The sequence below is a fragment of the Malurus melanocephalus genome, unplaced genomic scaffold (genome assembly GCF_030028575.1).
Source record: "Malurus melanocephalus ecotype Western Australia unplaced genomic scaffold, MMel_1.1 scaffold_545, whole genome shotgun sequence".
Classification (NCBI taxonomy): Eukaryota; Metazoa; Chordata; class Aves; order Passeriformes; family Maluridae; genus Malurus; species Malurus melanocephalus.
The window spans coordinates 380,181-401,325 of NW_026623777.1; the positions used below are offsets into that span (position 1 = coordinate 380,181).

At 40.3% G+C, this 21,145-nt stretch overlaps 1 protein-coding gene across 2 annotated transcripts in view; it reads left to right on the forward strand.

Moving 5' to 3' along the window:
- Positions 1-21,145, forward strand: part of PARVA (parvin alpha) — a 41,920-nt gene that overhangs the window by 1,442 nt on the left and 19,333 nt on the right. Inside the window, exon 1 of one of the 2 annotated variants that reach the window (XM_057381996.1) lies at positions 20,102-20,431. The exons of the other annotated variant lie outside the window; for it this stretch is intronic. Within the exon in view, the coding sequence (XP_057237979.1) occupies positions 20,401-20,431 (31 nt within the window). The 5' untranslated portion in view covers positions 20,102-20,400. Of the gene's footprint in view, positions 1-20,101; positions 20,432-21,145 lie in introns of those variants that run through there. 2 annotated transcript variants of the gene reach the window in all.

Here is a 21,145-nt window from a genome sequence, read left to right on the forward strand (position 1 = left end):
CTCCCCGCAATGTGCAGGCGTTCTGTGGCGCTGTGAGCGCACGGAGGTTTTTCCCTCTGCGGGATTTGCCCCGCAGCTGCGGTGCGGACACCCAAAAKCTCGGTGCTCAATGCTCCGTGACTCAGAGCGCGTTGTGTTGGTGGTCGGTGTGGTCAGCACGCACCGCTCTCAGAAACCTGCGTAATCCACACGAGTGATTTAATGTTCATAGCAGTGATCGTTCCTCGGGGACTCGAAACGCAATTAGCCTTGTGCTAAGCAAAGACTTTTGCCTCGCGACAGTGAACCTTTGCAGAACGCCGAGCATGTACAACAGTCTGGTTCTTTGTCCAAACGTGTGAATTAATACCCACCCCCCTGCTGAATTTGCCTGTGTGAAATCCCATGAGACAGAGAACTGGAATTTAACCTCACTCACCCATCGTTTCCACAGCTGAATTTAATTTAAATATGATGTAAATAGAGGCAAAGTAACAGTCTCCTTAAAACAGTTTTTCCAGGAACATTCATTGCTTGTGAGTGTGAAGAAGGCATTAGGCTTAGCAGCCCCTTGCTCCTCATGTGCACATGGCACAGGATTTCCGAGCAGCACATTGCTGTGGACAAGGATGACAACTTGGCACAGTACAGCCCCTCATTCTGTATCTATCATTTCATCTTTCTGTGATGCATGGCCTTGCTTTTCAATTAAATCTGTGTTGCACAATTGTACTCGCATTATTTGGCTTTTTTTGGTCATTGCAGACAGACCAGATGTTGATGAAATAGTAAAAAATGGCAACTTCATTAATAATCCACTTTTTAATATTATTTTGTTTGAGTATTTGTGACTAKTAGCAACACTGAACTAGCAGCAATCTTCCTAGATGAGTCCTTATTGTAGGTATGATAAGAATTCTTTAAGTGAGCCCATTTGGGGCATTTTGTGTATGTACATTATATTGTTGTAATTTTTATTTTCTTTCTTTAATGCCTTCAACAACCATTGAATGATGCCCTCCTTGCAGACCGAATAGTTTAATACTGAGCTCTCTGCCTTTCTCACGGAGATTAAGATAAGGACAGTCCAGTTCTTTTCTTGTGTCACTGTATCTGGGATCAAGTGCTTCCTAATAACTTAATCCAGAGTTCGGCAGAATGCTGCTGTTGCTGAAGGTGAAATCTGCAGTTGTAGGAACACAGTTCTTAGTAAAGTGAACCTTTAGAAAAGAAGTGGTTGAGGTGTACCTAAAATTGTATTGCTTTTCCATTGGCTGCTTCTTTTCCCCCCCAAACCAGCTCCTATTAAAATACAGTTGTTGACCTGTATCCCTAACAATAAGCAATTTTATTAGTTAAACTGTAGTCAAATTGGAAAGGAGGTGGTCCTGAAAGGATAGTTGACACTCACTGCAGATGGTGCAGTCAGTGCTGTGCTGGAAGCAGTTTAATTCTGTGTATCATGAGAGTTTGAGCTGGAAGGCAGGATATGTTGTAATGCTGCATGTTTTCACTTGCAGCTCTTCCACATGTGGGGCTGGGGTGAGGCTGAAGGCTTAGCGTGCTCYCTGTGTGTTCTGTGTGCCTTCTCGAGCTCGTAGAGGTTTCTGTGCTGCCTTTGAGTGTGTGGCTGCAGCTGTAGTTGCTGTAGCAAAGCACTCAGAGCCTTGCTCTCTACATGTATCATCATGCGTTTTCTGCTCAGTGTGCTAATACTAACAAATGCTATTACTTGGCTTCAATACCCTTGTCCCAGTTGGAATTGGGTGTGTATGTTTGTGTTGAGTGCACCAGTGAGTTAATTCACTCTTAGTGACCAAACTGAAATACGAACAAAAGATGTCTTGGACCAAAAGCAAAATCGGATCAACAGCCTTCTGTGAATCCTTAGCGTRCTCTGCATCCACCCCTTGACAAGCTGTGTTCAGGCCAGAGAAAACCAAGGCCAGAAAAAACCCAAGGATGTGAGTGGTCAAGAGTGAGTTGTATTGGCAGAGCTGTATTAGGRAGATTAGCCACCATCTGTTCACCCAAATCCTGCACCTGGCTCTAGACTGTGCCACTGTTCATCAAGCAGTGATCTTACTCAAAATATTAAAGAACTGCGGGGTTAAATAACAAGGCTCTACAGTTCTCCCAAATGTTCTGGTTTCCTTTCAGTTTTGTCATAGTCCCCGTGMAATAATTGCCTGTGGTGCTATGAGATGTTCGTATTATATACATGATCTAATACAAAATTAAAGAGAGCACATAGGGCATGACTTAGCAATACTGCTTTTCTTCTAGTCTTTGCACTTCTCTTCCTGGCTTGTTACTTATTTTTGTGTTAAGCAGCATATAGTTGTACCATGGTTGACAATATGTTATGTTTTCTTAGAAAGAGAACACTTGGAATATATATTTCTATGAGTCATTCTTGATAGTTGTAGTCACAATGAAGTATTTCTGGTTGCTCTGATTCCTCCTGAGCACAGAGCTGCTCCTGTTCCTTGCCCTTCTTGTGGAGGTGGAGCAGTCAGTGGCACTGACCCAGTGATGGGTGATATTCGCCTGCATCCGTATGAAATCCCACTTGGAAAAAGGGACTTGAGGAGGAGAGGAGGTGCAACAGTTGGCACTGAGCRTTGTTCTSCTTCAGAAGCTCTGGACACTGAYTGAGGGGTGTGATGGGGTGAGGAACTGTTTGTCTCCAGCCCTGTGGTGATGTTGCAGGCATGAAAATGCAATCTCATACTGCAGAAGCTTTGAAAGAATAAAAAATTCTTTGGACACTTGTCCAACTGTGAGCTGGATTAATGACAGGGAGAGTTTAGACAGACAAGTACTTTGGGTACATTTAGTGGGAAAAGAGATGTTTTCTTTTGTGTGTGTACAGGTGGTCCTTTTGAAGCAAACCAAAATAAGCTTCYTCACCTGGGTAACGGCCTGAACAGGTTGGCAGTTTCTTTACACACATTTTCAGTTTGCCAATGCACAGCCTTTCAAATATTTTTTTCTTTGCTAGTTTTTTCTTTGGCCATCAAGTTAGGCTGGGACCTAATTTTTTTTTTTTTAACCCTAGGCCATTTTAAAGTAGCAAAGTATTAATAGTGAAATATTGGTTTGGAAGAACACTAATGCACAGGGGATTCTAGAGCAAAGGAGGCAATGCTGTCAATGGTTCAGATTGTTCTTAATTACAATAATGGCATTATAGGAGCTGCAGTTGCTGTTGGGCACAAAAGAAGATAATGATAATGTCAGAGTGCTCAGAGTAAATGCAGTATAATGTATTGCAGTGCTGAATTCAAAAGATGATATATGCCAAACTTGTCGTCAGAGTGCATGAAGAAGAAGAATGGTAAAAGGTCAGAACACTTTTTGTTGTAACTCTGYAGTTCACGGGTTTGGATTTTGTGGTTTGTTTGGGCTTTTTTGTGGCCTATGCTTTCAGGCTTAAGAAGAAATGTTAGGTCTCATGTGTTTAAATGAGAAGTATTAATTTTATTAGAAGGTGTGATCACATGTGTCCTACCCATTTGGAATAAAGAACATCACTCTTGCTTTGAGAAGGAAAGGAAATAATCTGTTGGCTCAGYACTCTCAGTCCTCAACACATTTGATATTGATCCTGTCAGAATAAAGGAATATGAATATGATASGTTTGGCCCCGAGTCCGAATTTGCCCCAGTAGCCTCTGGAAATATGTCCAGATATATTTGGTGCCTGTGATCCGTATTTTACAATGAGACAAAAAACATTTCAGCTCTGAATTGTAGGCATGTTTCAAAGCTGGGTTTGAATTTTATGGCTAGAGGCCAAATCTGAACTGCAGCACTTTAAAATATTTTTATGCTGTGCACTCAAATTCATCACTTTAGAAGAAGCGACTTTACTATTTTACTGCAAAGTGAAACATGCAGCAGAGCAGCTCGTGGTCTTGCATTCTTGTCACTGCTTTGTTAGAATTCTCAGTCATACATAAAGAATACATAATAAACTGGAAAATAATGGTGATATTCCTCATTATACCACGAGTGTTTGGAGTGACTTAGTGTTGTGCACAACTCGTAAAACCTTATTGCAGTGGTGGGTTGATAAAAATAAATAAAATCAGCATCCAGTTGATTTGCAGCTTTATTATTTTGATAATTTTTAACTGACTTGAAATAATTACTCACAAATAAACCACCTTTAACTGATTTCTGGCAGTTAATCCCAAATGAAACGATTTATGTCAAATCAAATGCGAATGAGTGTTTTTAGGAGTTGCTGTCTCATTCACCAAATGCAATTTTTCCCCATCCCATAGGGTGCAGGGGCTGTGCAGGGCACAAGGTGGCTCCAACTGATGAGGAAATTCCAGCCAGGAGTTCAAAGGAATCAGCTGCTGCTGGGTCAGAGTGGAGCTCAGCACCTCTCTCTGTTCTCACTGCTATTCTGAACATGAAAATCTCAGTGGCCTTTAGGAGAAAACTGCATCTAGCCTGAAGAGTCAGACTCGTACATTTAGATTGCATTTTGTGTCTTGTATTTCGTTTCTTAAGGAGTTACCCCAGTGGATTTTATCAGCCAAGCTGCTTTTGCCCCAGTGAAATGTAAAACTTCTGTGCAGAAGGGCATTCCCAGGGTAGGCTGTGGGAATAAACAGGAGTTGGTGTGTGCAGTGAGAACACAAATGGAAAGTAAGGAAGGTGAAGGATGAAACAGAGATTGAAGGCTTAATGAGAAAGGGTTCTTTTTTTAGCAAGCAGGATCTTTAAATTTAGTGCATAGAGGAGAGAACAGAAGTTGATAAGAAAACCTTATATTATAACCAAGATCAATAAAAAATGCTTTGTGCCTGTTTTTGGTCCTTTACCCTGTTAACTTTGTTAATTTTATTTTATTTCGTTCATTTTGTTTTAGTGTTTCTTAGAAGCGAATTCCTTTTCCATTTCTRTTTCCCACATAATAGTAGCTGCTAATAACCTGACCTTACACAGCCCATCTTCATCTGACTGAAGCACTTGAGAATTTTACAGTGAGATCAGAAAAGGAGAAATGTTTGTTCTCCCTGCACCATGTGCCTGGGGCAGCTGAGGCAGAAAAGGTGAATTGATTTACTCATGTGATCTTGTGCAGGCAAAGAAGGGGAAGGGAGCAGTGGTCTCCTCATTTCTGTGTTTGGTCTTGCTCCATTAGACAGCGTTGTGCCATTCACCGTTTTTGTTGGTTTTTTTACAGTTTAGATTTTTATATGRAACAACTTTTAATTGGCTGGGTTTGTTGTTAGTTGGGTGTTTTTTTGTATGTGAACTACGTAGAAGTTTCCTGGGGTTTGAATTTTTAAATATGCTTTACATACAGTAGCAGCAGGCATATATTAAATAAATATATGAAGAAATAGCATTTCTTACTGTGATCTTTGCCTCTATCCCCAAGAAGGAAGGTTTAGTTAAGAGGTTTAAGATGTTTTACTTGCTAAGTCTTCCTCAAAGTAATTTCAGGTTTTAAAACAAATTTATAAATCTAACTTTGCTGCATTATTGATTTTGAAAGTCTTGAAGTGTGTAGTTTTCTTCTCTAACACCTAATGTTAAATACAGTGGAATAGATTAGGTGCCAGGCTTACACAGATTTMATGTTAAAATAGTGCAAAGCACCATTTTGACTTTGTAGATTCTTTGTATTTTCATTTTTACAAATGAAATTTTATCAAAAGATAGCTGTGGGCATGATTCTAATTAGTAGCTCTCCGTATTAGATGTAATCCCTTTGTTCTTCATTCAGACAGAACGCCCATTGGGGTCAAAGAAAGTTTTGACTGAATAAGGCATACAACAAGTGGCTGTGGTTTCAGTGCATATAGGGSCAGATTGTGGGTCAGGGCCAGCTCAGAGTGTGCAGCTCCAGTGGTTCCACAGCTTGTGCATAACAGGCAGATCTTCTCACTGTTATGATGGTACTTTATTAACACGTCAAATACAGGAAAAAATGCCTGACAGTTTTATGGCTGCTCAGAATCTTATTAGCACATCTTGGTGTTTTGCGTTTCTGAACTGAAATTATGCAAATATGTCTTCAAAAACATTTCCCTGTTTTCATGAGAGCGAAGAAAATAGAAGTAATCAAAAATTGGTATTCGGCCAATTAATAAATCTGCAGTTGCAGAATAGAAGGTCTGTGGGCTGGAGCTGGCTCTTAACTTAATGTTAACTTACATTTAATTAGCCAGACCAGATGGAAGCTGGCTAAGCTTCGCATGAAGGCTTGTGGGAGAAAGACATAATCTTCCATTTTGTCAAAGGAACTAATACCACAGATTAAAGGTCAGTGTTCTTTTCAGAATTTAAAGAGTGGATGCACAGTGGCTGACAGCGAGAAACAGCAAGGGCACTAACAAATTAGCTTAACCCTTGCTTGACTAGTGTACCAATAAAGCTCTGCTTTATTTGCTTCCCCATTTCAAACCATCGGTCTCCAGTTTCAGTAATAAATCCCAGGGAGATAAGAATGTCCRTGAATTTTATTCTTTTGTCAGGGAAGTGGCCTTGTATGTAGGCAGTTAACATGGATAGGGAGATGAAGTTCTGGAAAATGCTTTCTTACTCAGCAGARTAAAACTTCACGCTGTTCAGATGCTAAGCACTTGGGATCAGGCTGACAAACCACTTAATTCCCCGCCTAACAAAAAGCATGCAAGGAAACAAGTCAAGGAGCCAAGTCAAGAAGCCATTCATTGCTCAAAGGGGTGTTGTGCCCATGGATCATGTCAGAGAACAGCAGAGCTCAGGGACTGAATCGGGCACGTTCTCTGCCATAGCKTGGAAGTGTAGGGGAAAGAGGGAATGGATCTGCCAGACTGAGCCTTAGAAAAGCTGCAAGAAATAGCCTGGTTTTTAAAATGAGGAAATGAGAGTCCATTAAAAAACCAAGAAAGGAAGGAAGGGGTTAGGCTTGTGCTATTTGGGCGTTTAACCAGTCTTTGGGGACACTTCTCAGGGGCTTCAGCAAGTTAGGAGTGAGTCCAAGAAATTAATACCATCTTAACATTGCTATGAAACATCAAATGCTCGTGCAGAAAATAAGATACCCTCAGCAGTAACCAATAATTATTTTAACTTTGGTCTGCCATCTTTGATAWCTTATTTACAGTGGAAATACCTGTGCACAGTCTAGCTTGGGAGAGGAAGCTGGGAAATAAGCACCTGCTGTTTGAATCCAGTTTATGCCAGTGTTCATGTACACCAATAAGGAATTCAATATGGGTTGGACTTTCCCAGCTGGAATGTGAGCACTTGTAGAGATGTCTTTTGAACACGCAAATGCACAGCAGATCTGGGTGCTGAAGTTCCACAGCCATAGCCATGTAAATTCCCACAAGGTGTAAAATTGGTGCTGCTGYTTACTGCWGCTTTTTTARAGGGTGGGTAAACATGAAATTCCAGCACCACACTTGCAAGGTGCACAGATTAAAAAAAATTAATTTTAATGGGGAAAGCTCTTCTACTGTGTCAGTTGAACTGGAGATTTGGAATCCCACTGAATACTTGGAAAGCTGTACGCGCATGTATTCGTGTTGATGCTTTCATCTCTTTTCTCATTTTWAAATAATTGCATCCTGGGGATGGAAGAAGAATTATTTTACTAGTCACTATTTACTAGACCACAATTTTCTACAGTTACCAACCGGTGGCAATGGAGAGATACCACAGTTATTTTCCATTCTGAGTTACTGACATATTTCAGATACCACTTGGGGATGAAATATTTTAAGGGAATAGTAAATTTAAAACCCATTGTAGCTGCAAATGGTAGAATTAGCATTTACTTATCAAATAACTCAWTTCAGCTGTTAAGAGACCAGAGAAGTGTAGGAGTAGGTGGAGGAGGTGTAGGTAGTTTGAATTTTTGCTTTTTTTGTCAGGTAAAAAGTCAACAGTGCACATCTAAACTCAGCTTCTGTTCTCTGATAAATGCCCACKGTCTCCTCTGGAGCATGTACTAGAGCTTAGTAGGATTTGTCCCAACAAATTTGGAGAGAACATTTCTGAGCAAGTCRTTCATACCTTTGATAAGTGTGTCAGATATTCTCAGGTGGGGATCACACTCAGTTTTGTAAGGGCAYGAGTACAAATTCTACTTTCATTAATCTTAAAAAAACCCGTTGAAATCCGAAGAGTTTGGTAGCTGCCCTTTTCAGGGATGTACTGTGCAGTATGAAACTTGCCAAAAACTAATGGATTGTTTGCAGGAAATTGGAAGTTAAAGTGCATGAGTCAGTCTGCTTCAAGGCTGAACAGTTTCCACTGAACTTAAATAATGAATGCCAAAACCTAGAGACAGCTCTAGCAGCTGCAGCGGTTGTTTCRTCCAGGCACTGTRTGGGATTTTGYGTTTAGCAGAGTCYTCCTTGTCTTTYAGTTCATCAGGCTTTAAAAGTGTTRCATACATTGTTGTTACTGACATAGAAACCTTTGCACAAGAAGCAGCAACCCAAGCATTTTTATTTTTGCTTCAAAGCAATTACTACAGAGTCTGGACTAGAATGTGCAGTTTCAGGGATTTCMTCTGCAGGAGACAAATACCGACTTTAGTAATGTCAACCTTCAGAAAAGGAGAGGATCATTCTTTTCCTTAGTAGTGATACATGTCAGCTTCACATTGCTCAAAGCACTCGGGTCATTTACTTCTCAAGGTGTACAAGGATTTCAGTATACTCAATGAAGTAAATCAAACATTAGATAAAAGACAGAATAATTCTTAATAATTTTGATTTGTGACAGATCTTATGCCTAGAGCATATTTGTGCAATACACCACTTTTTACCAGGATACTAAATAAATCTAACTCTTTGTAGGAATGCAGGAAAGAAATGAGGTGTTTGTGTAAATGCACATGGCTTACATTTCTTTATTTTGAATTAGTTATTTGATATCTGTGCATGTAAAGAGTGGTTGAGGGCATGCATGGCCAAGGAGATTCTCTGTCCTATTCTGTGCTCCTGTTCTCCGTTCTCTCAACAGTTGAACCTTCTGAGCATTTCTGGATTGCAGCATCACTGAGTGCCCCAGATTGGGATTTGGGTCTCATTCTGATGAGATGCTCCAGGTCATTGAGCACCTTTTGGCCCTTCCCTGCACTCTCCAGGGACTCCGTGTGTCTCTGGCACTGGAGATCCCAAACTGGGCACAGTACTCTGAGTGTGGAAATGCAAACTCTCCTCGTGTCCTCATTCTCCACCATGCACAGCATTTGTGCAGCTCCTCAGCTGTGCTCTGGACGAGACTATGGGCATGAGGTTTGAAGAAAATTTGAGTATTTTGCTGTATGAAATTCATATGAAGTTGGCCAAATATTTATTGGTGARATTTAGTCTGAGTAATCTTAACGTTATTTAGAAAAGCAATGAACCACTTTTTCAAATGGAGAACAGTCCTGAATCAGGTGGARAAAGTTATTTTGGTTTTGTTTTCTTTTTTAATCTTTTTTTAACTAGATGGAAACATGACTGAAGTTTTCAAAGGCAGCTATAGGCTTTTGGTGTGCTGATTCCTATTACCAGGTCTAGAAAGGTGCCTACCTGGATGCCTCATAAATGGTACCTACAGACTTAGCTGTGTTGATTTACATGTGTGTAATTACTTTTACCCTCAGTTTGAATCTGAAGCTCTTTCCTGGCATARTTTATTGTGAGGTGACGTGAATACTTGCACAAGAGATGATGGTCTCGTGGGAGTGAGAATGATCAACCAGTTTGGGAGCAAGGTTCAATCACCCCTTTCAAAAGCAGTGGCCATGACCCAGATTCCTGTGTTAGTTTGGGATATTTAATTATTGTGTGCCTCAGTTTCCCGATGTGTGAAGTGGAACAGTGATGGGGATTAAATTTGGAATAACCCTTGAGCTTTCTCGATGAAAAATGTTAACGGTTATTAAGTGTGAATGTGGTGAAAGGCTTAGCAGACAGGTGTGGCTTRAAGAAATGGTTTGAAACCCAGTAATTTAGTTCTGGGTTTAATTGAAAGTTGTAATCCCAGCAATTGGTGCCAGTGTCTTCTAGGATTTAAATCCAATGCACCAGAGCGTGTAATTTAAAGCTTTACAGAACAGTATTAGTGCTTATATGTTTATCACTCAGCACGTGTTAGCATTATTCCTGTGGAATGCTCTTAATTAAAATCCAGGAGCTGCTCACAGTGCTCGCTATCATGAGCACTCAGTCAGTTAGCAGCAAAATAAATTTAAAGGAATGATTTTTCTCAGAGCTACAGTGTAATTGGCAGATGCTTTTGTAGCYGATGTTGTCATTAATGTACAGGAGGTTCCCGCAGCAGATTCCTTGTTGGTCAAATGACTTCTGTTTTCATTTTTCAAATCCTAATATTAGCTTAAATAGGAGGAAAAGGTCTTTCAGTGGGTACAGCAGAAAAGAGGATGCTTTTGCAGCAAAACAGCCATTAGAGCATGCCTAGCATACATTGTATTCTCGTAYTTCAAACTAGATTTGTTTGGAAGAGTTACACACAGAAAATCTGTTGATAAATGAGAGAAATTTGTTGCTCTGTTTTTGAAGGGGAGGAACACACAGCAAATAAATACTATGTTTTGTAACTGAATATTGCTTTTTTCTGATATTGTACGTTGTTTTGGGGGGGCWGGTGTACAGTTGGTGCTCAGTAGATGGGGTTTATTGTTTCAGGGTGAGCAGTCAAAGTTTTAAATAYGAATTCTAACTTTTTGACCCCATTAATCATAAGCCTGCCTAACCTATCTTGCTTACTGTAACATCTTTTTTTTTATTATTTGATGAGTCATGGGCTTATATTAAATAAGATTTTTTWAAATKATTTTTTATAAGTCCTCCTTGCATCTTAAAACAATTTTGTAGGCTAAGAATTCAGCGTATGTATGTCAGTACATATTGCAGTGGGTTTATGATATAATAGCTTCAATGAAAATTAGATCTAAATTACAGTAGACTTTGAAAATGGGTTGTGGGCACATGTTTTTGGGAGTGGCTGGAAGAATTTACTGTAGGGGAAGGTTCAGCCCTGCGTGTGCTCTACCTAGTAACCAGATAGAATGATGTTTCTAGTTAAAGCAAGATGCAGAATTTAAGGCAAGGAACCGCTGAATATGAAAATTAATTTTWGTGTTTACACAAAAAGAAAAAATCCAGTTGTGCTCTAATTCATTTTCTTTGCTTTCCTTTCCAAAAATATTTTTAGAAATTAMATAAAAAGCATTGAAGTATTTCAACAACCAGTTGGTTGTGGGTTTTTTGGTTTTGTTTTGGATGTTTTTATTGTTTTGTTTTGTTTTTTTATAATGCCATTAAAACTTCTTTGGAGGATAACAACCCTCTTGAGGACCAAAAGCCTGCCCTGTTAYAGCCAGGGCTTACAGGGGTTTTTAACCCGCTCTGTGCACAGAAATCACAGAATTGAGAAATCACAGAGCTGAGCAAAAACTGAACAAAGACCCGTGACAAAATCTAATTCTGTTGCTCCGTTCAAATCAAATGTGTTTCAAAATCTGTAGCCTTTCAGAAGTGCAAGAACATTTAACTCCTGTATATCTCTGGAGCTCCTTTGCTTCAAGGCAGAGCTTGTGATCATTCTGTGTTCAGAGCTGAGGTGACCCCTGGCACTGCTCCCCTGGGAGTGGGGAAACTGAGGCACAGAGCCATGGGCTGATTCTGGAGCATGCAGCCAACTCCAGTGCTTCCTTTGCTCTTTGGACTTTTGGGATCACTGTTTTCTCCCTACCAGCTTGCCCTCTTCCAGCTTATTTGTATTTATGCTGCTTTAACATTTTTCTTCCTGAGACCAGCCACTTGTCCATTTATCTACAGATAAGCAAYTGTGTGTACAATTAGCAAAAGCCTTCTTTGGTTGCATTCCCCCTTATCCCTCCCTGCCATTTTCCTTTAATTCCTGGTGACCTTTTTTTGACTTTTATTACCTTTTAAGAAGTGGCAGAATCAGGCCATTACGTTGAAGTGAATTATGAAATACTTAACCCTCGTGTCTCCCCTCTGGAGCACCAGCCGCCCACGTCCCGGTTACACACGGACGGCTTTTTTTTGTCGAAAAATTTGACATCTGAGTGTTTGTCTCTAGCCTGGATTGCAATATATGTAAGATACAAAAAGGATAAAACCAGAAACTGAATTTTCTCCCAGTCTGAATCCCTCATGTCTCTAGGACCTCTGCTTTTGCCATTTTAAAATTGAATTTTGGATAAAAAAAGACACTGTGGGGTTCCACGCTTGATTCAAGGAGTTAAAATTCTGGAGCTGTGCTTGATGAGCCAGATGGTCTTCAACAGTAACATTGTTCATATTGTTTAGATTATCCTGTTGCAAGTACAGTGCTTCGTTTACCTTTTATGGAAGAAAGTGTGGAAAATTGACCACAGATGTAAGAAACCAAGAATGATGGCTGAGGCAATTCTTACCAGGCCTCCCTCTCTAACACGCCTGATCCTGCAGATAAAAATAAATAGAGAAATGGGAGGCAGCATGAGAAATAGCTWGTGTTACCTATTTAAGTGTTTAATTTGAGCTCTGCGAGCTACTAAAATCTTTATTTTCTTAGACTGGGATTTCTTCATATTGAACTGGTTTCAGTCTTTCAGTCAGCAGCCTGAATGTAGATTTTTATCCAGGTACTAAATAGCACATCATTATATATTTTTTTCCATCCTGTTTGAAAAAAGGTGTGTGGGAAGAAGCCAGCTATGCTGACCTCAAACACAGTTTATGGTCCRAAAATCTTCATGAGAAGATTGGTCCCCATTTTGTGCTGTAATGAGAGAGCACAAACTCCCCATTAATATTGATTTGATTGGTATCAGAAGCAAAGGCTGCMCCAAATTAATTAGAGGTAGCTCATTGTTACTGCTGATAATGGGCTGTTGAGTTAGTGAAGCATCTTACGAGTCCGTTTCAGATTGAAATAAACTTTTTTAGACAGGTATCTCTTTTGTGCAGTATCTGGAATTGGAAGGCTCAACAGAACAAAGGGAAAATGCTACAAATGAAAGCAATAAAGCCCTGTTTTATAAAGTCCTTTTGTCTCCTATCACTTTTCATTCTCTCCCTCATTTCCTTCCTCTTATTAGGAGCTGCTGTCAAAGTGCATTTACTTCTGGCAAGTGGTTTCCTCCGGAGCCCCATGGCTGCATTTGCATGCAGGTGCTGCAGTGGAGGGCACAGCTCWGCCCCTGTCCCCTGCCCTGGCACAGCACAGAGCTGTCATTAAAACCAGCACATTGGCTGTGCCAGGGGCCAAGCACTGAAAATCTCCTGTTTGTGCTTCTGCACGCCTTGGCTGCTTGGTGCTCTTTCACAAGGTGGTAGATTCTTTGGACTATTAAAGGCAACATCTTCTCTTTCTTGCACTAAGCTTTGATTGATCCAGGAAATATTTTCTTTTGCCTCTGCAGTGCTTTTTAACTTGRTTCTGCCAACACTGGTTTCTACAAGTGTAGACTATCAGATTCTCTTCCTTACATTGTTTTAAAGACTTCAGAAATTGTCAGGAAGAAATGTTTTACAGGAAACAGAGAAGGCTGGAGATTACGGTGAGAAATACTCAATCTAGAATGTAATGTAAAATCAGCAGTGAACACTGGAAACAGATTTCTAAGGCAAAGTTCAAACCGTCACTTTAGGGTACCACTAAAYGGGACAAGAGAGAGTCAATGATAATTTTAGTATTTTTAATACCTCCATTCAAAAKATGATAAATTAGATTGGCGACTTGGGGCACTGTTTGTCATCATGTACCTATTTGGTTCTGCTCCCTGCAGGATATGGAACAGCATCACTCAGACATCAGAGGTGTGGCTCTAAGCTGCAGGTGCAGGGTGGAGAATGGGAGATCACTGGAGGAGTGGCAGCAGCAGCAGCAGCAGGGTGTGAGAGTGGAAAGGTGACAATTAACAGGGCCTTGGAAGGGGAGCTGGAGCAGTGCTCAGGAGGGGACAGCTTGGATCAGGAACGGGATGAGAGCAGTGGGATGTGGGTCACAGGAACTGCTGCTGGAGCAGACAAAGCCTGGGCCTGGGAACCAGCAGCCTTTGAGCACTAATCCTGTTCTCTTCTGAGGCTGCATGCAAATTTTCTTTTTTTTTTTCCCTTTGTGTCTGTTTTCATATTCATGAAATTGTGATAATGGCCATTGTCTGCATCARAGGAGATGTATCAGAGGTATCAGGAGGCTCAAAGTGCCATTGTAGTTCTGAGATGTGTTGACCTTCCTTTGTGCCCACAGTTGATAAATGCTTACCTCAGTGACAAATTAAGGGTTTGCTTTCTTCTTCCTGAGCAACCACAGCTATGAAAAGGGTTTGGACACCATCCTGTACTACTGCAGACTTGTTAACTTAATTGCRCTGGGGCTGCACCAGTAACAAAGGGCAGGATTCGCCTGACATGCCCTGTAGTGCTAATGAAAATGGAAACATTTGAAGAAAAACAGAAGCTTTCGGGGCCTGGGTTAGGATTAACTTGCTCACTGATGTAACATTTTGCAGCCGACTTCTAAGACTAATCCAGATCTGTCAGATCAGGTTTTGTGCTTGAGTTGATCATTCAGCAGGGAAACTTCACCTGTGGTTTAACTCATTCAGACTAGAAATTATTTGAAAGATCAACTAAAGTCTGAATGTTAGAGGGAAATGTTTTAAAGCAAGCCTTCCCAGGGATGAACACAGATTTCCATCTACATAAAGCTGCCAACACATGATTCACAAGACCCCAGAGATTTTCCATTAGATAAAGCAGAACTACTGATTTCTGTTAGTTYGAAAACGTTTTCATTGTCTGGGCAGGACCAGTCCAAGAGAATGAACAGGACAAACTCCCCAGACTCTGATGAGTGAGACACTTTGCTTTTGTTGTTATAAAATATCCTACTATAGGTGCTGAAGGCATAGACCCCCAAATAATTTATCTGTGGAGGCAGATTTTTATACTTTTTTTCAAAAAAAATTAAAGTTAAATTTTAGAGGACTGAGGTGAAGAGTGCTTAATCAGTGGCTGCTCACCAATACTGTAATTCCTCAGTTTGTCCCTACATGGTAAAGTCAACAAATCTATGGCTGCACTGTGGTTTTTAGGGGCCCGAATCACAAGGGAAGCAAATTATCCCTTCCAAGTCAGTTTTACTGGTAACCTTTCAAGTGTTGTGATAAAGGTCAAATAGACCATAGAAAACACAGCTTTGTAGATTTAAAAGCCCAACTAATAATATTTAGAGAAAGTGAAAAATAGCCTCTTTTGCTAGTTCTCTTCAAAGCAGACTGTGAGCTCAATGGAGCCCTGTGAGACGCACAGGGAAATGTTGGGTCACCCAAATTCTGAGMACCAGATTGCTCCTTGAATGGACTACATGCCTTCAACCCTGATACAACAGTTCTGGGATTGAAATTCAGAGCGCAAACACATAGAATCAGTGCCAGGTTTGCACAGTGGGTTGTAGAGTTACCTTTTATCTCACATTTCAGAATGTGCCCGTGTTACAGAAGTGCTGTAAACTCTTGAAAACAGACAGTCYGATTCACTGAAGCTTTCATGCCATTCTGTGGCAACCTACAGAAATAGAAAAGTAATTTTGTTTGATTTGAAGTTGTCTCAGTAGGAGTTAGTGTTTCTGATCAGCAGGATGGCAGCAAARCAGTAGCATGGATACTAATGGTTTTATAAAATCGTATGAAAAACTAATGGAAAGTCAGGTACTGAATGTGGAATCAGAAATAGTTGGTGTGCAAGTGATGGGTGAGATCTCCCTTTTTCTGGTATCTGTGGGGTATTTTGACTTGTAGCTCTTTTATAAAGGGMAGTCCCAAGGACTAAAGCTCTGCTGCAGAGGGACTGTGAATGTAGAGTGGTTCCTCAGCAGGACCTGAGCCCAAAGCTCCAAAAAGCATCACTTGRTTTGTGGAACAGACTGAAGTCTTCTGATGAACAGCTCTATGCAAATATTCTGTTTTTAAGTGGTGTACCCTACTACTCCTCATTTCTGACAGAYATGCTGGGAATTTCCTTTTTAACAAACAATGCCTGTCTTGGTAGGAGCCTGTTTCCATGACTGAAACTATGATGAGAGAATCAGCCTAGAATGGTTCCAGGAATAACCTACACATTCAGCTCTGCACTGCCAAGAACCTGGAGACTGSTTATTGAGATGAATGGTTTTGGTTAATGTGCACCACAAAGTAGGAAAAAGTGCCTATATGTTTTAGTTCAAAGATAATTATCAAGAAATTGTGTATAAAGAAAAATAATGTATGGTTGAGGAGCAGAAATATAAGCCTTGAACATCCTATCCTGAAAATATAAATCACTGTGAGTTTTAAGGCACTTGCATGACTCATATGCAGAGGTCACCAAATTTGCTGAKGGAGGCAGGATGAAACAAATTTGGCTGCGTTTTTATGATATTTTTCCTGCTGCTCTTAGCTTTTTATTTACCCAAAGTAATATAATTTTCCAGAGAAGTGTAACAGATCCAACATATGGAACTGCTCTCAATTCAGTGCTTAGGTGCAGAGCTGAATGGGAACAGTGGTGTGTCAATAAATAGTTACTGCATGTCAGGGAAAGTGGTCTCTCAGGAACCGTATTGCCAGCTTGGCAGGGTTCTGGAAATGGAGATCTCAAGTGGAATTGGGGCAGTAATACAGTCATGAATGGGGCCAGGCCTAGAGGAAATCCAGTAACATGAACACTAAATGGAAGGCAGAGAGAGAGAGGAACAAGAAAGAGGGACTTGTTAATGTGCAGCTCTATAAATCGAGGGGTTTTTCCTCTTGTTCTAGAGAAACTGTGAGCCAGTGTAGTGCATCCCTTAAAGTTAGTACACTGCATTTTTTCACGTGAGAATAATGTCATAACACTGAGTAAACTATTTGGTAACCAATTGCACAGCTTTTATTTTTGCTGAGTAATATTTTTGTGCTGCAAGAGCAATCTGCAGGAGTTATGATCTGACACTGCTTTTGTGCTGCTGAGATTCTGTTGACTTTGAGGTTGTTTCTGAGTTTTCAGTAGCATCGCTGATGTTTAATGTTGATCCAGCAGAGCTTAGAAAACACGAGGAGAGTTATTTCTGCATTCAGTTAAAAATGTCAGCACATAGCAAGTCAAGAAGTCTGGCTCCAGGTGCAGGTTTTAGACCTGAGTGTGTCCTGATTTAATGGCAGGGAATGAGACTGGCTTGTTAGGATTAAACAATCCTAACAGGATCACATTACAGGTGAACAGTGTCATGTCAGTGGTRTTTTATTTTTGTCAAGATTCTGATTTTTTTTTGCCTTTGCCACCTAGATCTAGTTGGAATTGCCCCTTTTAAATTACTTTTGTCAGCATTCATCTGGGTTGCTTGGGAAGGACACCATTGGRTAATTTGCATGTCTAAAAATCTAGCTCTGGTATCTACCTTGTCCCTTTGCATCACACAGCTTGTGTCAGAATTCTTCACTTTTGGATTTTAGCCCTGGTGAATGGGGAGGGGAGTTAAGTATCTCCCATCCCCTGCAGTCCCACAKGCCAGGCTCCTCTCATCCTCTGCAGGGCAGGGGAAGGCACAAAGGCAGTTTGGAGACACTTTTTTCCTCATTGCAGTTACACACCAATAGATGTTGGCACTGCCAGGGATCTAACCTGTAATTTCTTGGTAAATGAGCACGTTACGTGACTCCCAGTTTATACCTCTCTTGTTTCTGCATATGTATAACATGCAAGGTCTGTCATCTCTTCTTCCATKTACATGATTCCTGGCATTTTAAATTCAGGAAGATTAGATTTAGACWTTTTGTAATGAATCTGCATAATTTTGTGTTCTGCTTGGTCCTGAAATAGCCTGGGGGAACCTGATAGACACGATTTATGTGTATCATTTAGAGGCTTAAGAAAGCATTTGATTGATTTAGTCTTCCTTTTGTTAGCTCTTTTCTATAATTCTAATCATTTCACTGCAGCATTACACCGTTGAGGAAAGTATGGGTTTTCAAAGGCAGGATGCTTCCATATTTAGAAGTGGTGATACTTATAGGAAAATGGCTTGGAGGTCTTTCCTTACGGATTTTCTCCTGATTCTGGTGTAGCTCAGATCATAGTTTGCATTTGGCATTTATTTCACCCACAGTAATGTAAAGAATTCATTTTGGTATTATTTCCTGACTTCAGCAGRATGTTCCATGGGTAGGATGAGTGTGTGCCTGGCTGAGCTGTGCTGCTGCAAAGCTGTTGGTGTAAAGGTGTAAAAGCAGAACGGGGCTGATGCTGCAGTCACTGCACGTGCAAAGGGGAAGAGGGACTGATGAGATTTGGCAGTGTTTGTTGTGTGCTGCTGAGATGCTTGGAGTCCTCCACGTGCCTTTTAGTCTCTGTTGCTTTTACACAGAGCAGAGTGAAGGAGACAGAAACGTTCAGGACCTGACCCTGTAATTTTCCTACTGGAATCAATCAGTATAAACTYAGCCAAATCCTCTTCTGATATCAGTCCGTGCTCTTCTGTTGGCTTTAGTAAGGCTGTACCCATGTGCAGTAGCTGAGAATTCAGAAGTTGGTCTCCTCCCAGCCTTTCTCATGACTTAACATAATTTTTGAAATGCAAAAATCTTGTTTCAGGTCCGGSTTGTTGGCTTATGTGTTTAAATTGAAGGCTTGTCTGTTCTCATGTGACCAACACTTTGAAGAAGATCCATGAGTAAGGTTAGGTAAAACTGTGGGKTTTTTTCCTACTACTATCTGGATTTTCTCAGAACCTAGATAATTTTATCCCATTTGCATCAAACATGCAGGTAACTTTAGAATTCTGCATCTGTATTGTTTCTAGGGAAGCAAAATAAAATTACAAATGACAGTAATTGACATTACATGCTTTAATTGAATTTCCTCCTCTGTGAACCAAAACCTTTTAACCAAGTATTGCAGTGCTATTTCTGTATTTATTTGTTACATGGGTTAATGTGCTATGTGGCAGATCCAGTATTTATCCATTTTCACAAATTAAGCTATCAGTGTCATGTTGCCTTTGAATTGTTTCCTGTATTGATGGCCAAAATGGCTTGRATAAGACTTTAGTCTTCCCTGGCTTTACTTCTGTTTTTACARAGCTGAAAATTGCAGGGTTGAAAATGAGCCCTTAGGAACAGTTTGAGAAACTCTAGGCCCAGAGCATCTCACCAGTGTGCTGGGTGTTTTCCCTGCAGTGATCTCTGCTAAGGGGAGGGGGAAGTGCACATGAATGATGATGGTATTGTTGTGTATTACACAAATTAGAAATCAAGCCCCGCTTGAGTTTACATTTGTGGCAAGTGAAAATGGATTACAGAGAGAATGAGTAGAAATTCCTCTGCTGGGTCCCCAAGCTATGCACTTCAGAGCTGCTMTTGTCAAGCCATACTTGTCTTTTGGCTCTGGTATTTTAAATGAAGTTCCATTGGAAATTAGAAAGGTAACTRCTTTCCATGACTTAGAAATGAGGCAAGGATGTGTCACTTCTCTCTTCCTGCTCCAAGTTGAAACAAACACTTAAACCTTTTACAGAAAAGTTTGTCTGTAGAATGTTTCATAGGCATTTGATTTTTAGCCCAAGTAAGTAATTGCTTTAGATTGTATTTTTATTACTGTCCCCCTTTGGWAGGACCCATAGACCATAAAACAAGTTTATTTCTTACAGTAGTTTATTATTCTTTTGATGGCTCATACCTCTCCTTTCCTCTGCTTTTTGGCTTTTTACATGCTTTTGCCTGTTTCAGAGCTTAATCCTTGTTCCATATGAGTTTTGCTGATTATTTCAGTGGGGAAGYATTTGGAGAGAAAAGAGTGATGTGATCAGGATCTGAATTTGGTAATATCACACGTGCGTCTCCATTCAGGGAACAGGATTCAAGTAACTCCTGTTGATCAGACTACGTTTCACAACAACTAAAAAGGAAAAAGAAAGAGAAAAAAGTAGAAACAATMATTTCCCATTCAAAGTTGCAATGTCTATGCATAGCTCTTTCCTATACTTTGGGAATTGTGACTTTATTCAGTTACAAGTTACCTRGAGCGGAAGCAGACTGTGGTTGCTAAAAATGTGTTTTACACTTGCCCTTTGAGCACTTTGTTTAGTTATGTGACTGATAACAAAAGCACACAATCAAACCTGCATCCCAGCCTTCAGAATGCAGCTCACCAAGCTGCAAAAAGCAGATTTCATTTCTTTTGCAGATGGTCTATGAGTCTCATGTGGCATGATATTAAATTATATAGGCAGTTAGTGGCTTGTTCTGCTGCGATGCTCAGAGTTGTGATGTGCTTGGGCTGTTCTGTGGGATCACAGCTCTGAACTAAAGCAGCTCCTCTGAAAGCAGCAGCACTGGGGCCTCAAGGGCTGCAAACACCCCAGAGACTGCAATTCCCCCGGGGATGCACCATGAGGGTGGCCCAGCGATGCCATGATGGGCTGTGGAGCATTTTGCCCTAAAGGTAGGACACCAGACAGGCTCATCTGCTTGTTTTSCTTTTCAGGTTGTTGCTTTCTGACCCTTTATTTTCACAATGGTAGTTATTTTTGGTTTGTAATATTTTGAAGATAAGAATGGGAGTTTATTTTCTTACTCCTGTCAGGCTTTGTTTTTCCTGGGTAAAAGAAAAAGAAAATAAAGCATATTTAATGTTTAATGTTATTTAATGTTATTTATGATGTCAAATATTTAATGTTATTCCATGAAAATATTTCTGCAATGTGAAATAGAATTAGCTGTTTCATCCTAGTGACGTTTCWTAAGAATATGTGCTTCTATTAGCTTCAGTGGGGTACAAATTTAGTCTTTGCTAACACTGCCTCCAGTGTGAAAACAGTGCTTTTCATCAGCTGAATTTCCACTCGGGGCAAGTTGTCGTTTGTAGTCAAAAGCATGCTTGGGATAGCAGCTTTCAAACAGGCTGTGTGTTACGCAGTGGGTAAATTTTCATATTCATGCTTATTAAAATGAAAGCTTTGTGGTGCTRTCCACTTTCTAAGAGGAATAGTAACACAAACTCATTTATAACATCAAATCTAAAGGCTGCAGRTTATTTCTGAGAATCTCCAAATGTGTTAGTGCTATGAAGTAAAACCCATTTGAGGTTGTTTACCTGGATGATTGAGTTGCAGGTTTGTGTATGTTCAGCTGCAAAGGAGGAAATACAGCCACAGGT